The 17680-nt window shown below is 43.0% G+C and overlaps 2 protein-coding genes across 2 annotated transcripts in view; one reads left to right on the top strand and one right to left on the bottom strand.

Annotated features, from left to right (window-relative positions):
* ZMYND12 (zinc finger MYND-type containing 12) overlaps positions 1–12647 on the bottom strand; it is a gene marked incomplete at its 5' end in the record, with an annotated part of 41986 nt that extends 29339 nt beyond the window's left edge. The window contains one exon of the mRNA XM_081224951.1: positions 12538–12647. Coding sequence (XP_081081077.1) covers positions 12538–12647 — 110 coding nt within the window. The remainder of the gene's footprint in view (positions 1–12537) is intronic.
* A 473-nt stretch (positions 12648–13120) lies between these two features.
* On the top strand, positions 13121–17104 carry PPCS (phosphopantothenoylcysteine synthetase). Its single transcript, XM_081226339.1, has 3 exons — positions 13121–13714; positions 13887–13990; positions 15757–17104. Exons 1-3 carry the CDS (start codon positions 13207–13209, stop codon positions 16078–16080), a joined length of 936 nt encoding a protein of 311 aa, XP_081082465.1. The 5' UTR covers positions 13121–13206; the 3' UTR covers positions 16081–17104.
* The last annotated feature ends 576 nt before the right edge of the window (positions 17105–17680 follow it).

The raw sequence follows: 17680 nt of genomic DNA, 5'->3' as shown, positions 1-17680 counted from the left end.
TCCTTCTTTTTTAGCGTATGTGTTTACAGCTAAAAATTTCCTTCTAGGTACTGCTTTCACTGCGTCACATCAGTTTTAGTATGTTGTGCTTTCGTTTTCATTTCATCTCAAAGCATATTCTAATTTCTCTTGTGATTTCTTCTTTGACCCACTGGTTATTTGTGTGTGTTATTTCTACACATTCATAAATTTTCCAAACTTCCTTCTGTTATTGACTACGAATTTCATTCCATTGTGGTTGAAGAACATACCTTGTATATTTTCAATCCTTATAAATTTACTGAGCTTTTTTAATGATTTAATAGCTGGTTGACTCTGGAGAATGTTCCATATGCACTTGAGAAGAATGTATATTCTGTATTCTATAAATGTCTGTTAGGTCTAGTTCATTTATAGTGTTGTGCAGGTCTTATATTTCCCTGCTGATCTTTTGTCCAGTTGTTCTATTCATTGTTGAAAGGCGGATTTTGAAGTGTCCAACTATTACTATTGAATTATTTATTTCTCCCTTCAGTTCTGACAGTTATTGCTTCATGTATTTTGAGACTGTGGTTGGATGCATACAATCATAGGTTTCTGCATTTCTATTGCCTATTATATATTTTTATTTAAATGTAAGAAAGTTAGCTATTTGATTCCATTTATACGTAGTCCAAAACAGGTAACGATAACCTAGGGCAGGGATTAGCAAAGTTTTTCTTGTGGCCAGATAGTAAATTTTGGGCTTTGCGAGCTACTTGGTCTCTAATGCAACTACTCAACTCTGTTGTTGTAGCATAAAAGCAGTCATAGACAATACAGAGCTGTGTTCAAATACTCTCTCTCCTTCCTTTCTTCTGGGACAACAGAAATGCGATAAAGTATTTTCTTTATAAACTGTGACAGCTCTCATAGAAATGACAAAAAGCATTTTTAAGGGTTTTTTCACAGAGAATTATTGAAAACAAATCAATAAAAGCACTTAACAGCCTGAATAAAGAAATAGGTGACTTCCACAGGGTATTTATTTAATACGGGCTTACTGAGTAATTGTGTGAGCAATGGAAATATTAACTTACTTAACTGTCTGAACTTTTCTCCTACTGACAGCATCTGCATATCTTGCCTTTCTAAAGAAAGGGCGCATATTTATATATTCCTGAGCTCTCTCCTTATTCATCTGTATCACCCCTCACAACCATCACAGGGTCATGCATAAAGAAGGAGTTGAAAAGTATGCTTTCAAATTAGGGCTCACAATCAAATAGCTTGTGGGCCAGGCATGTTTTGTTTGGCCATTACCATGTTTTTTAAACTAATTTGAATGTCGTTAGGCGGGGCATTCATTCTCCAGTTCACCACAGATCTTACTATCGAATACCACTTCACTGTTTTCTCTTCCTGGACAGTGAAAGCATTTTAATTTGTGTCCCATATGTTAAATGAAAGGAAAAATTATTGCAAATTACTCTTATCTATATGCTACGACTTACCTATAGTATTGAAGCCTCTTTCACCTATAATGTTTCACTGTGTACTTTAATAAAAATGCCTTCTCTTAAAAATGTTCTGTTTCCTGGGAACGTTCTCACAATCCAACACAGAATGATATGCACAAGATTACACAGAGTGTATAAAATAAATGTATTTATAGGAAAAGAACATGAAGAAATTCACCAAAATGTCAGGCTATTAATTATCTGGGTTGTGAGATTATGGATTATTTTTCATCTTTATATTTAGTATTTTCAAGTTTTCTGTAGTGCGCATGAATTACATTTATAATTGGGAAAAATTATTTTGCAAAAAAATAAACTTTCACAAATCCAAGTTGACTGTCCTTCCTGCTCTTTAAATTTGGGATGAGGAAAAACAATATTTATTGAGTGCCAGCATGGTCTCAGGCATGGGGCTAGATGCTTTACATTCAACCGTGAAAACCCTGGAAGGGGATATTAAAGGCCCTCATTTGTGAGATATAGAACAATTACCACAGTTTTATTTTCTGGAAAAATCATGAAATCTCTAGGACACAAGGATATAGAAATCTGGAGAAAAGGTAGGGGGAGAGTAGAAGACCTTAAAAATAATTAAAGGTGGTGAAAGAAGAGAAAGAGAAGACCCCCGGAGGAAGATGGCGGAAGAGTAAGACGCGGAGATCACCTTCCTCCCCACAGATACATCAGAAATTCATCTACACGTGGAACAACTCCTACAGAACACCTACTGAACGCTGACAGAAGACCTCAGACCCCCCAAAAGGCAAGAAGCTCCCCACATACCTGGGTAGGGCAAAAGAAAAAAAGAATAAACAGAGACAATAGGATAGGGACGGGACCTGCACCAGTGGGAGGGAGCCGTGAAGGGGGGAAGGTTTCTACACACTACAAGCCCCTTCGCGGGCGGAGACTGCAGGTGGCGGAGGGGGAAAGCTTCGGAGTAGCGGAGGAGAGCACAGCAACAGGGGTGCGGAGGGCAAAGAGGAGAGATTCTGGCACAGAGGACCGGTGCCCTCAGGCACACACCAGCCCGAGAGGCTTGTCTGCTCGGCCGCCGTGGCGGGCGGGGCTGGGAGCTGAGGCTCGGGTATCGGCTTTCAGTCGGAGCGCAGGGAGAGGACTGGGGCTGGCGGCAGGAAGAGAGCCTGAAGGGGTTAGTGCACCACGGCTAGCCCGGAGGGAGTCCGGGGAAAGGGTCTGGAGCTGCTGAAGAGGCAAGAGACTTTTTTCCCTTTTGTTTCCTGGTGCGCGAGGAGAGGGCATTAAGAGGGCTGCTTGGGGAAGCGCCGGAGACAGGCACGAGCCGCGGGTAAGGCACGGACCTCGGAGACGGGCGTGGGCGGCCGCCGCCGCCGCAGCCACCGCCGCCCGCCGCGGCCCGCCGCCGCCGCCGCCGCCGCCGCCGCCGCGGCCCGCCGCCACCGCCGCTGCCGCCGCCGCCGCGGGGCCTGTGTGCGAGCGCGGGTCACTGTCCGCCCCGCCTTCCGGGGGGCCTGTGCACCCCGCCACTGCCGGGGTCCCCGAGACCCGGGGACGGCTTTCCCGGGAAAGCGCACGGAGCGCCTCGGGCTGCTACAACGTCACGCCGGCCTCAGCCGCCGCAGGCCCGCCCCACACTGCGCGCCCCTCCCTCCCCTCTGCCTGAGTGAGCCAGAGCCCCCGAATCAGCGGCTCCTTTAAATCCGTCCTGTCTGAGCGAAGCACGGACGCCCTCCGGCGACCTACGCGCAGAGGCGGGGCCAGGTCCAAGGCTGAGACCCGGGAGCTGTGAGAGCAGAGGCAGGGAAATCTCTCTGTGCAGCCTCGGAGGCAGCGGATTAAAGCTCCACGGTCCATTTGATGTGCCCTGCGTCTGTGGAGTGCATGAATGGACAGCGAATCATCCCAAATTGAGGAAGTGGACTTTGAGGACAAGATTTAAGACTTTCCCCCCTTTTCCTCTTTTTACAACGAATTATTCCAAATTAAGGAGGTGGACTTAGAGAGCAAGATTTCAGACTTCTCGCCCTTTTCCTCTTTTTACAACGAATTATCCCAAATTGAGGAGGTGGACTTGGAGAGCAAGATTTTTGATTTTTCCCCCTGCTCTCTTTTTGTGAATGTGTATGTGTAATCTTCTGTGTAAGATTCTCTCTGTATAGCTTTGCTTCCACCATATGTCCCAGGGTTCTATCGGTCCGGTTTTTTTTTTTTTTTCAATAATTACTTTCTAATTTTAATAACGCTATATTTCATACTTTATTCTATTTTACTTTACCTGCTCTTTCTTTTTTTCCTACTCTCCCTTCCTCCCTCCCTCCGCTCCTCCTTTCCTTCTTTCTTTTTCTTTCCTCCCTCCCACCCTTCTTCTTTCCACTTTCTTTTTCTTTCCTTCCTCCCTCCCTCCTGTCTTTCTTCCTTTCCTTCCTCCCTCCCTCCCTCCTTTCTTTCCTTCTTTCTTTCCATCCTTCCTCCCTCCCTCCCTCCTTTCTTTCTTCCTTCCTTCCTTCCTTCCTTCCTTTCTTCCCTTCTTCCTTTCTTTCCCTCTCTCTTTCTTTCTTCTACTAATTCTTTCTTTCTACTTTTTCTCCCTGTTATTCTGAGCCGGGTGGATGAAAGGCTCTTGGTGCTGCAGCCAGGAGCCAGTGCTGTGCCTCTGAAGTGGGAGAGCCAACTTCAGGACACGGGTCCACAAGAGACCTCCCAGCTCCACATAATATCAAGCAGCGAAAATCTCCCAGAGATCTCCATCCCAACACCAGCACCCAGCTTCAGTCAACGACCAGCAAGCTACAGTGCGGGTCACCCTATGCCAAGCAACTAGCAAGGCAGGAACACAACCCCACCCATTAGCAGAGAGGCTACCTAAAAACATAATAAGGCCATAGGCACCCCAAAACACACCACCAGACGTGGACCTGTCCACCAGAAAGACAAGATCGAGCCTCAACCACCAGAGCACAGGAATTAGTCCCCCCCACCAGGAAGCCTACACAACCTACTGAAACAACCTTAGCCACTGGGGTCAGACACCAAAAACAACGGGAACTACGAATCTGCAGCCGGCAAAAAGGAGACCCCAAACACAGTAACATAAGCAAAATGAGAAGGCAGAAAAACACACAGCAGGTGAAGGAGCAAGATAAACACCTACCAGACCTAACAAATGAAGAGGTAATAGGCAGTCTACCTGAAAAAGAATTCAGAATAATGATAGTAAAGCTGATCCAAGATTCTATTTCCATGATCCATAATCTTGGAAATAGAATAGACAACATGCAAGAAACAGTTAACAAGGACCTAGAAGAACTAAAGATGAATCAAGCATCGATTAAAAACACAATAAATGAAATGAAAAATACTCTAGATGGGATCAATAGCAGAATAACTGAGGCAGAAGAACAGATAAGTGAGGTGGAAGATAAAATAGTGGAAATAACTGATGCAGAGCAAAATAAAGAAAAAAGAATGAAAAGAACAGAGGACAGTCTCAGAGACCTCTGGGACAACATTAAACGCACCAACATTCGAATTATAGGGGTTCCAGAAGAAGAAGAGAAAAAGAAAGGGACTGAGAAAATATTTGAAGAGATTATAGTTGAAAACTTCCCCAATATGGGAAAGGAAATAGTTAATCAAGTCCAGGAGGCACAGAGAGTCCCATACAGAATAAATCCAAGGAGAAATACACCAAGACACATATTAATCAAACTGTCAAAAAAAGAAATCATATTAAAAGCAGCAAGGCAAAAACAACAAATAACACACAAGGGAATCCCCATCAGGTTAACAGCTGATCTCTCAGCAGAAACCCTACAAGCCAGAAGGGAGTGGCAGGACATAATTAAAGTGATGAAGGAGAGAAACCTGCAACCTAGATTACTCTACCCAGCAAGGATCTCATTCAGATTTGATGGAGAAATTAAAACCTTTACAGACAAGCAAAAGCTGAGAGAGTTCAGCACCACCAAACCAGCTTTACAACAAATGCTAAAGGAACTTCTCTAGGCAAGAAACACAACAGAAGGAATATACCTACAATAACGAACCCAAAGCAATTAAGGAAATGGGAATAGGAACATACATATCAATAATTACCTTAAATGTAAATGGACTAAATGCTCCCACCAAAAGACACAGAGTGGCTGAATGGATACAAAAACAAGACCCATATATATGCTGTCTACAAGAGACACACTTCAGACCTAGAGACACATACAGATTGAAAGTAAAGGGATGGAAAAAGATATTCCATGCAAATGGAAATCAAAAGAAAGCTGGAGTAGCAATTCTTATATCAGACAAAATAGACTTTAAAATAAAGACTATTAGAAGAGACAAGGAAGGACACTACATAACGATAAAGGGATCGATCCAAGAAGAAGATATAACAATTGTAAATATTTATGCACCCAACATAGGAGCACCTCAATACATAAGGCAAATACTAACAGCCATAAAAGGGGAAATCGACAGTAACACAATCATAGTAGGGGACTTTAACACCCCACTTTCACCAATGGACAGATCATCCAAAATGAAAATAAATAAGGAAACACAAGCTTTAAATGATACATTAAACGAGATGGACTTAGTTGATATTTATAGGACATTCCATCCAAAAACAACAGAATACACATTTTTCTCAAGTGCTCATGGAACATTCTCCAGGATAGATCATATCTTGGGTCACAAATCAAGCCTCGGTAATTTTAAGAAAATTGAAATTGTATCAAGTATCTTCTCCGACCACAATGCTATGAGACTAGACATCAATTACAGGAAAAGATGTGTAAAAAATACAAACACATGGAGGCTAAACAATACACTACTCAATAACGAAGTGATCACTGAAGAAATCAAAGAGGAAATTAAAAAATACCTAGAAACAAATGACAATGGAGACACGACGACCCAAAACCTATGGGACGCAGCAAAAGCAGTTCTAAGGGGGAAGTTTATAGCAATACAATCCCACCTTAAGAAACAGGAAGCATTTCGAGTAAACAACCTGACCCTGCACCTAAAGCAATTAGAGAAAGAAGAACAAAAATACCCCAAAGCTAGCAGAAGGAAAGAAATCATAAACATCAGATCAGAAATAAATGAAAAAGAAATGAAGGAAACGATAGCAAAGATCAACCAAACTAAAAGCTGGTTCTTTGAGAAGATAAACAAAATTGACAAACCATTAGCCAGACTCATCAAGAAAAAAAGGGAGAAGACTCAAATCAATAGAATTAGAAATGAAAAAGGAGAAGTAACAACTGACACTGCAGAAATACAAAAGATTATGAGAGATTACTATAAGCAACTCTATTCCAATAAAATGGACAACCTGGAAGAAATGGACACATTCTTAGAAATGCACAACCTGCCAAGACTGACTCAGGAAGAAATAGAAAATATGAATAGACCAATCACAAGCACTGAAATTGAAACTGTGATTAAAAATCTTCCATCAAACAAAAGCCCAGGACCAGATGGCTTCACAGGTGAATTCTATCAAACATTTAGAGAAGAGCTAACACCTATCCTTCTCAAACTCTTCCAAAATATAGCAGAGGGAGGAACACTCCCAAACTCATTCTACGAGGCCGACATCACCTTGATACCAAAACCAGGCAAGGATGTCACAAAGAAAGAAAACTACAGGCCAATATCACTGATGAACATAGATGCAAAAATCCTCAACAAAATACTAGCAAACAGAATCCAACAGCACATTAAAAGGATCATACACCATGATCAAGTGGGGTTTATCCCAGGAATGCAAGGATTCTTCAATATACGCAAATCAATCAATGTAATACACCATATTAACAAGTTGAAGGAGAAAAACCATATGATCATCTCAATAGATGCAGAGAAAGCTTTCGACAAAATTCAACACCCATTTATGATAAAAACCCTGCAGAAAGTAGGTATAGAGGGATCTTTCCTCAACATAATAAAGGCCATGTATGACAAACCCACAGCCAACATTGTCCTCAATGGTGAAAAACTGAAACCATTTCCACTAAGATCAGGAACAAGACAAGGCTGCCCACTCTCACCACTCTTATTCAACATAGTTTTGGAAGTTTTAGCCACAGCAATCAGAGAAGAAAAGGAAATAAAAGGAATCCAAATTGGAAAAGAAGAAGTAAAGCTGTCACTGTTTGCAGATGACATGATACTATACATAGAGAATCCTAAAGATGCTACCGAAAAACTACTAGAGCTAATCAATGAATTTGGTAAAGTAGCAGGATATAAAATTAATGTACAGAAATCTCTGGCATTCCTGTACACTAATGATGAAAAATCTGAAAATGAAATCAAGAAAACACTCCCATTTACCATCGCAACAAAAAGAATAAAATATCTAGGAACAAACCTACCTAAGGAGACAAAAGACCTGTATGCAGAAAACTATAAGACACTGATGAAAGAAATTAAAGATGATACAAATAGATGGAGAGATATACCATGCTCCTGGATTGGAAGAATCAATATTGTGAAAATGACTCTACTACCCAAAGCAATCTACAGATTCAATGCAATCCCTATCAAACTACCAATGGCATTTTTCACAGAACTAGAACAAAAAATTTCAAAATTTGTTTGGAAAAACAAAAGGCCCCGAATAGCTAAAGCAATCTTGAGAACGAAAAACGGAGCTGGAGGAATCAGGCTCCCTGACTTCAGACTATACTACAAAGCTACAGTAATTAAGACAGTCTGGTACTGGCATAAAAACAGAAAGATAGATCAGTGGATCAGGATAGAAAGCCCAGAGATAAACCCACGCACATATGGCCAACTTATCTTTGATAAAGGAGCCAGGAATGTACAGTGGAGAAAGGACAGCCTCTTCAATAAGTGGTGCTGGGAAAACTGGACAGGGACATGTAAAACTTTGAGATTAGATCATTCCCTAGCACCATACACAAAAATAAGCTCAAAATGGATTAAAGACTTAAATGTAAGGCCAGAAACTATCAAACTCTTAGAGGAAAACATAGGTAGAACACTCTATGACATAAATCACAGCAAGATCCTTTTGGACCCACCTCCTAGAGAAATGGAAATAAAAACAAAGATAAACAAATGGGACCTAATGAAACTTCAAAGCTTTTGCACAGCAAAGGAAACCATAAAGAAGACCAAAAGACAACCCTCAGAATGGGAGAAAATATTTGCAAATGAAGCAACTGACAAAGGATTAATCTCCAAAATTTATAAACAGCTCATGCAGCTCAATAGCAAAAAAACAGACAACCCAATCCAAAAATGGGCAGAAGACTTAAATAGGCATTTCTCCAAAGAAGATATACAGACTGCCAACAAACACATGAAAGAATGCTCAACATCATTAATCTTTAGAGAAATGCAAATCAAAACTACAATGAGATATCATCTCACACCAGTCAGAATGGCCATCATCAAGAAATCTAGAAACAATAAATGCTGGAGAGGGTGTGGAGAAAAGGGAACACTCTTGCACTGCTGGTGGGAATGTGAATTGGTACAGCCACTATGGAGAACGGTATGGAGGTTCCTTAAAAAACTACAAATAGAACTACCATATGACCCAGCAATCCCACTACTGGGCATATACCCTGAGAAAACCATAATTCAAAAAGAGACATGTACCAAAATGTTCATTGCAGCTCTATTCACAATAGCCCGGAGCTGGAAACAACCTAAGTGTCCATCATCGGATGAATGGATAAAGAAGATGTGGCACATATATACAATGGAATATTACTCAGCCATAAAAAGAAACGAAACTGAGCTATTTGTAATGAGGTGGATAGACCTAGAGTCTGTCATACAGAGTGAAGTTAGTCAGAAAGAGAAAGACAAATACCGTATGCTAACACATATATACGGAATTAAAAAAAAAATGTCATGAAGAACCTAGGGGCAAAACGGGAATAAAGACACAGACCTACTTGAGAATGGACTTGAGGATATGGGGAGGGGGAAGGGTAAGCTGTGACAAAGCGAAAGAGAGGCATGGACATATATACACTACCAAACGTAAGGTAGATAGATAGTGGGAAGCAGCCGCAGAGCACAGGGAGATCAGCTCGGTGCTTTGTGACCGCCTGGAGGGGTGGGATGGGGAGGGTGGGAGGGAGGGAGATGCATGAGGGAAGGGATGTGGGAACAGATGTATATGTATGACTGATTCACTTTGTTATAAAGCAGAAACTAATTAAAAAAATAAATAAATAAACTTTAAAAAAAAAAAGAATAGTACAAATTGGAATCTAAAAAAAAAAAAAAAAAGAAGAGAAAGAAAATAATGGAGGATAAAGGCATAAGAAATAATAATTTATTCATGCATTCATCAAATATTTAGCTTCAATTATTTCAAGATACTTTGCTGGAGACCATAGGTTATACGCAGATGGGTCTGAAACAGATCAAAAGGTAACATACATATGACAGTCCTTCTCCATATTCAACATAATATCCTGCATTAACAGAGCATAATAAAATTGAGCTAACATGTTTGCCAACAACTAAAATGAGGCAGGGAAATAAGAGTCATCTGAGAGGTACAGAGTAAGTACAAAGTGAGTTGAGAGGAAGGAAGAATTGCTTCTGGCTGGAGGGATGAAGGGGACAGGGGAAGAAGTAGGTGCTCATATCAGGCAAAGGAGTCTCATCTCTCCCCAGAGTGCCAGTCCTGTACTTAAAATTGTTTACTCAGGACTTCCCTAGCGGTCCAGTGGTTCCAACACAGGGGACCCGGGTTCAATCCCTGGTTGGGGAACTAAAATCCCACAAGCTGCACGGTCCAGCCAGAAAAAAAAAAAAAGATATTAAACAAGTAAAACAAAAACAGAAAAGTACAGAAAAAGTGAAGAAAAAATGTGAGAGAGAAAATCAGATAGGGGCATTTAGGTTGGGTTTTCCAGAAAGACCTCTTTGAAGAAATAACATTTCTGAGAACAGAAAGATGAAAGAGAGCTAGGAAGATTCGTGACTGTAGGGAAAGTTCCCAGCAAAGGCAACAGCCTGGGCAAAGAAACTGAGGGAGGAAAAGAGTTGGCAAATTAGACTTGAAAGAAAGCCTCTGTAACTGCATCAAGGAAAATAGGGGATGACTGGTGGGAAATGAAGATAGAGAAGCAACCAGGGCTTTGCAGTTTCTGTTACAAATTCTGAATTGCATTCTACATGCATTGAAGATACAGCAATGAAAACACAGATGCTGTCCTTGCCCTCATGGGGCATACAGCCTAGTGAGGAATACAGACCACTGAACAAGTGATTTCAATCCATGTCATAAATGTGAGGCTAAGGGACCTAAAGAGTGCTGTGAAAGCACCGAGGAGGGACACCTAATTCAGTCTCCACTGAGACCACTGCAACTGAGAAGTTACGTAGCCTTCAGCGTCTACGTTCCAATCTAAAACCATCCATGACCCCCCAGAGGATAAATTCCAAACTCCTTGATCTCATGTCACTGTTTGGGCCTAGCCTTTATCTTCTTGGTTTAAACTCCTACTACTACCTATCACAATGATGTTTAAACTTTTTTTTTTTAACTCAGCGTACAGTAGGAAATACATTTCACTAGTACAAAGACACATAACCACATAAATCACTAAACAAAAGTTTCAAGAAACAATTCAAGTAGGATTACTCTGATACTTTCTATTCTTTTTTTTTTTTTTTTTTTTTTTCTTAAAATGCTGGTTGTGGGCCTCCCTGGTGGCGCAGTGGTTGAGAGTCCGCCTGCCGATGCAGGGGATACGGGTTCGTGCCCCGGTCTGGGAGGATCCCATATGCCGCGGAGCGGCTGGGCCCGTGAGCCATGGCCGCTGGGCCTGCGCATCCGGAGCCTGTGCTCCGCAACGGGAGAGGCCACAAGAGTGAGAGGCCCGCATACCGCAAAAAGAAAAAAAAAAAAAAAAAAAAAAAAAATGCTGGTTGTGATTTATTCATGACCCGCTAATGGGCCCTGGACTGCAGTCTGAAAATCAGTGACTGCTCCCTCCACGGCTACCTTCTCTACCCACCTCTGAACAAAGTCTGTTCTCTCACCCTTTACCCAAGCAGTCCTGGATGCCAGGAGCGCTCTACCTTTCCTTCTTCATTGTTCATTCACCTAGCAATTTCCTTCTGACCCCTCAAGACCCAGCGTAAATGTTACTTCTTCAGAGGAACCTTTCCAGATACTGCCCCATCACCATGCTTCCATCCTTAGAGGTCCCAGGGAATAGTACTCCCTGAGTGACAGCACTTGTCATGTAGGGTTGTATTATAATGACTTTCTTTTTTAAACAAGTCAGTCGGCTCTGGACTAGGTTTCTGGACGTCAGCAACCTAGCTGTTTTATCTCAGGTCCCAAATAGGGTCCAATCTGAAGCACAGATCAGTGGATGTTATGCTGAATAAATGAAAACTGATCTCATCTTGTACTACCCTCCCCACACTGTCACCATCTTGGCTATGCTCTGACAAACTAACTTTCTATCTATTCCTCAAACACACCAAAGTCTTCCCTCCCTCGGAGCCTCACTGTGCCACTCTTCCCCCAGCATTTCCCTGGCGGGCTGTTCCTACTCTAAATTCAGATCAATAGTCTACCCTCAGAGAGGCTGTCTGCCCAACCTCCCATCACATTTCTTTTGTCTTTATGGCATTTATCACTCTCTGAAATTATCTTGTTTTGTCTGTTGGTTTACTTATCTTTCTCGTTAGAACATTCGATTTTTTTTTTTTTTTGCCAGAGCCACATGGCATGTGGGATCTTAATTCCCCGACCAGGGATCGAACCCTACGCCCCCTACAGTGGAAGCGCGGAGTCTCAACCACTGGATCGCCAGGGAAGTCCCAGAACATTAGATTTTTGAGGGACGTGGTGTCCCGAGTTTCCCCCAGTAAGTTCAGCACCTAGAACAGTGCATAGCACACAGTAGGCGCGCAACAAAACATCTGGGGAGGAATGATTGAGTGGGAGAGGAAGCGGACGCAGACACAGAAGTCTTAGGGACCTGTCTTGAAGCCGCTTTGAGGGTTCCCTGACTGAGAGAGAGGGGATTGAGGCGCCCAGGTGCCACGTTTCAGGGCCTACCAGTAATAAGTGACTGTGCAGGCCCCGCAGACCCGCTCGGCCGGAGCTTCGCACACCTCACAGCAGAGCCGGCGCCCCTTGGGCACCGCAAGAGGGTAGATCACGTTCATGCTGTGGCAGACGGTGTTGTCGGTCTCTAGGACCGTTGCCTGGAGAGGACACACTGGACGGCGGTGTCACGTGACCAAACAAGGCGCAGCCTCATTCCAAGCTTTTCGAGGGCGGGGGGGGCGTGGCTCGACTGACACTTGGAGCGTGTTTGTAGGGTTTAAAAAAAACAAAAAACAAAACAAGCCCTGCACTACAAATCCAAAGGTTAAATGGCCGGGCACTCAAATTTTAGCGAGGTCCAAGCCTAGCAGGGCCTGTATGGTAGCCGGTAAGGGTCAAACACGTCCAGCTCTTCACCCAGACTAGGAAACTAAACGAGGGGGTGTGACTCCTCCAGATGCCTGCCCAGCAGAGAACTCCCGCCAGCTCAGTGTCAATTTCGCACGCTGTGGGGCGGAACCAGCACGCATTTCCAGACCTGCAGAAAACCGGCACTGGCTTGCAGCGCATGGTAGCGAACCGCCCCCTTACTATTGCGGCTGCGCGTGGGCCAGGTACCGGGGCAGGGGGCGTGGCGCCGGAGACCCTGTAGCACTGGCGCGGCGGGTTCCGGGACCGATGGCGGCAGTGGACCTGGTCGCCGAGTTCCCCCAGCCCGCCGGTGCTGCGCGCTGGGCCGAGGTGATGGCTCGGTTCGCCGCCGGGCTGGGCGCGCAGGGCCGACGGGTAGTGTTGGTCACGTCCGGCGGCACCAAGGTTCCCCTGGAAGCCCGGCCTGTGCGCTTCCTGGACAACTTCAGCAGCGGGCGGCGCGGTGCTACCTCGGCCGAAGCCTTCCTGGCCGCGGGCTACGGGGTCCTGTTTCTGTACCGTGCTCGCTCTGCCTTCCCCTTTGCCCACCGCTTCCCGCCCCAGACGTGGCTGTCGGCTCTGCGGCCCTCCGGCCGAGCGGCTTCGGGCTTGCTGAGCTTGGAGGCGGAGGAGAAGGCACTCCCGGGCTTCGCCGCGGCTCTGCGGAACTACCAGGAGGCTGAGGCTGCCGGCACCTTCCTGGCCATAGAGTTCACCACTTTGGCAGACTATTTGCATCTGCTGCAGGCTGCAGCCCAGGCGCTCAATCCGCTAGGTGCGTGCCTGTAGGAGTCCATCGGATGCCGGGAGGCAGAGCCTTTCCCCCAAGACGCGCATCCCCTTACCCCCTTTTTACCCACGGCTCTCACAGCGGGGGAACCTGAGTTGAAAAGGAGCTGACCCCATACCCTTCTCCGATTTATTACACCCTGTGCTTCTTTTTGCAGGCTCTTCTGCGATGTTTTACCTGGCTGCGGCCGTGTCAGATTTCTATGTTCCTGTGTCTGAAATGCCTGAACACAAGATCCAGTCATCTGGGGGCCCACTGCAGGTGATGGGCGCTTCTCTTCCAGAGATCTGATTCCCTATAACCAATCTTGGGTTAATTTCCTTTTGATCTGGAGATGGCCTTTCTGCATTCCGTATGTGCTAGACACTAGGGATCAGAGATGACTAAGACACCGCTCTCCCTCAAGGACCTCACAATCTAGTGAGGTTGCTGGACACAGACATAATTACAGTACAGAGTGATAAATACTCTAGTAGAGGTACGTACAAAGTGAAGTCAGAGCATGGGGTGAGTGAATCTCGGGGAAAGTCAAGGCTCTCTGGAGGAGATGGCGTGAACTGGGTTTTGAAAGATGAGCAGAGGGTGTACCAGACAAAGTAGGGACGGTCACTCCAGATAGAGTAAACGATTGGAGTTTGGAAATGGTCAGTGTGTTGTGAACTGAAGTTGTTTGGTAAGGCTAGAGAGCCTGGAGAGTGGTGGGGATGGAGGGCAGACTGAAGAGACAGCTTCCTACACAGAAGATTTTGTATTCCTTCTTAAGGAGCTTGAACTTTATCCTGTGGAGCCAAGGGAAACCAAAGTAGGAGAATGAGATAAAGGTTTTGTTTGAGAAGAACATTCTGGCATCAGTATGAAAGGTGAATTAGAGAGAGTGGTGGGGGGTAATTAGATGGTGGTTATTGTTGCAGTTTAAGGAAGAGGTATGGGGAAGGTAATGGTGTGGTTGAGATGCTGAGATGATCTGGCTGCTTGGAACCTGAGGGAATTCTTAGTCATTTACTGGGTGATACAAGTAGAATTTAAATAGGAGAAACTACCTGTGGGGCACTTTCTGACTTTGTAGAATAGTTCATTTGTTCATTTCTTCAACAAATATTTATTGAGTACCTACTATATGCCAGGCCCTATTATAGGACCTGGAGATAAAGCAGTGAAAAGAAACATACTGTGCCCTTGTTTTGATTATATTCTGCAGAGGAGACAATAAGTAAGTCAAATGTATACTGTGTTAAGTAGTGATAAATGCTAAGAAGAAAAATAAAGCGGGGAATGGGTATATGATCCCTATCATACTTGCTAACTCTTTGAGGGGATATCCTGATGGTTAGCTTAGTGATTTCATAATTTTTAAATTCTGGGAGCTTTACTTATCCTGTAATTTCTGTCATTCCTAGTTCTATCTTGAAAGTACACAAAGCGACTCAACATTCCCCTTAGAAGGGATTGAGAATAATATAGTAGTATTTAATGAATGAAAATAGAGTCACTTCTGTTTCCTCAATGCTAAGATGGTACATGACAATTTTATTTTTTTTTAAAGTTACAATTTTTAAATGGAATCAAATAGCCAGTCTAGCAATGCAAGAAATATTTTAGATTGAGAGGTTTAAAACTCAACCATATTTGAACTTCCGCCAAAGTAACATCTGCATAAACAGATTATTTGCATTTGTTTATTTGAGGGTTTGGTTTAAAAAATAAAAGGGAATGTTTGAGAAAATGTAATGCTGTTCTTTAGAGTTCTATTAATGGCCATGAGGGTTGCAGAGCAGGGCTAATTCATAAGACATGGTTTGCCCCAGAATATGTATGAAGCTTTGAAATCAGGCATCCTTATGAACACTACAGAGTCAAGGCTTTTAAGTAAGCATTTAATATGCTTTAAAAAGTTTGAAGTGAGAAATCCCACTTGAACTGACATAGCCAAACATATGAGTCTCTGCTTCTTTAGTTTCCCTTGAGATTGACCTGGTTGGTAGGTGGTAACCTTGTTTGCTTATTAAGTTTCTCTTTTTCCAATACAGATAACAATGAAGATGGTGCCAAAAATGCTTTCTCCTTTGGTTAAAGACTGGGCTCCCAAAGCATTTATAATTTCCTTTAAGTTGGAGACTGACCCGTCCATTGTAATTGATCGTGCACGGAATGCTTTGGAAATTTATCGACATCAAGTGGTGGTGGCTAACATCCTTGATTCACGACGGTCCTTTGTGGTTATTATAACCAAAGAGTCAGAAACCAAGTTATTGTTATCAGAGGAAGAAGTAGGAAAAGGCATAGAGATAGAAGAGAAGATAGTGGATGATCTTCAGTCTCGACATACTGCTTTTATACATGACAAAAACTGAAGTAAAAAGCCTTTATTTATAAGATCAAAAATTGTTCAGTGGACCAGGGCTCTTACAGATGGTGAGAACTAGAATAAATCCTTTGCTTTCATAAAGACAGAAAATGAAGGGGAAAAGCAGTGAGTGGTGTGCAGACAAATATTGCTTGGTGTTTGTCTTTTAAAGGTCTTTTAATACTCATAAAACGTGAAAACAAAGGTAAAGCAGTTATGACCAAACCACCTGACACACTCACCTGAATGATATCTTGATTTTGAAAATGATTCAAGTTGTTTCTCTCCTTAAAGAAAAAAAAAGCTTATTGGGAATTATATTCCTCAAAATATACATGTGGGGCCTGAATATCAATCTTCTTCATACTGTAAAAGGGATTATGGATGCATGAATGGCCATGCTTTGAAGAGCAAATATTTGTTCATGCCTACTATGTGATAGGCCCTGAGGATTTTGAGGATTCAAAAGATGAATAAACATGTCTAGTTTGGGAAATGGATATATTAAAAATTAAGTACAATAAAGTGTGTGCCCCAAAGCCAACATAATGGAAAGGATAATAATGTTGTGGGTTTTTTTTTTGAAATTTACTAAAGATGGGAGTAGGAGAGAGGGACACCTCCCCAAAGATAGATTATCTATAGAATGATGATTGTCCCACTACATTTACTCCTTGCTTCGTGTCCTAGACTCGCTCCATATTTGAGTTAAGAATTTACCTTTCAAATATTTTAGAACTGCTCTTGAGGGAAAGTTAACCCGGGCTTCTACCTGGGGCCATGCAGGGCCCAGTTGGTGGCCACTGCCCTGAAGGAGGCATTACAAGGTGGTAAAGAGTATGGGTTTTGGAGTCATCTTAGCCAGGTTAGACCCTTCCAGCTGTGCCACCAATTAGCATTGTAAACTTAGATACCTGATTTAGTTTCCTCATCTATAAAATGGCGATAATTTCTCTGCAAAATAACACCATTTGTTGTGAGAATTCAGTTAATAAAATGGTGAAGGTAAAGCATGAGTCTGGCACTTGGCACGTAATTCACATTCAGTAAATGGTTGCAATTGCTGTTTTTCTCACTTAGCAAGGCAGTGTTTTCAAAGCTCCCACTGTCCTGGGCTTTGAGTTGGGAGTGCAAAAGAAGTGGAGTCCTGAGAAATACCCTAAATGACCCATAGGATGGTCCGGAGTGCAATGTGAAAAACTACCATTAAGAACTAGGTAGAAGCAAGTACTCTACCCCACATAAAGGAGTTAAAATGCAATTCATGGAGTGAGTTGGGAAGGGTAGCCCAAAGTGTGTCTGATAACAGAAGTACAATAAGCTTTAATTGAAAAGATATGAACAGAAGTGCTAAGATGCATCTAAATACTTCAGGTGAAGTGTTTAGGAAATGTGACTTCATTAAATCAGGAAGCAGAGGAAAAATAACTGCAGCAATCAGGACTTCTCTGGAAGCAGAAATCCTATTGAACAAAAATTTTAAATTAACTTCTGGTCCAATTGGCAAAACCTAAAAAGCAACAGACTAGGCAGTGGCTGCAGTACTAAAGGGGCATGAAATAAAAGATTGATTTTCTTCCCTACATCATAGCTTATGTGGATGATGG

Source organism: Mesoplodon bidens (genome assembly GCF_964165515.1).
Source record: "Mesoplodon bidens genome assembly, chromosome: 2".
In the NCBI taxonomy this organism is placed as follows: Eukaryota; Metazoa; Chordata; class Mammalia; order Artiodactyla; family Ziphiidae; genus Mesoplodon; species Mesoplodon bidens.
This window is presented reverse-complemented; position numbering and strand designations above follow the sequence as displayed.

Coding starts and splice junctions, on each gene's coding strand:
- PPCS (XM_081226339.1), top strand. CDS start 13,207: ATGGCGGCAGTGGACCTGGTCGCCGAGTTCCCCCAGCCCGCCGGTGCT. Junction 13,715..13,886: donor CCAGGCGCTCAATCCGCTAG/GTGCGTGCCTGT, acceptor TTCTTTTTGCAG/GCTCTTCTGCGATGTTTTAC. Junction 13,991..15,756: donor CATCTGGGGGCCCACTGCAG/GTGATGGGCGCT, acceptor TTTCCAATACAG/ATAACAATGAAGATGGTGCC.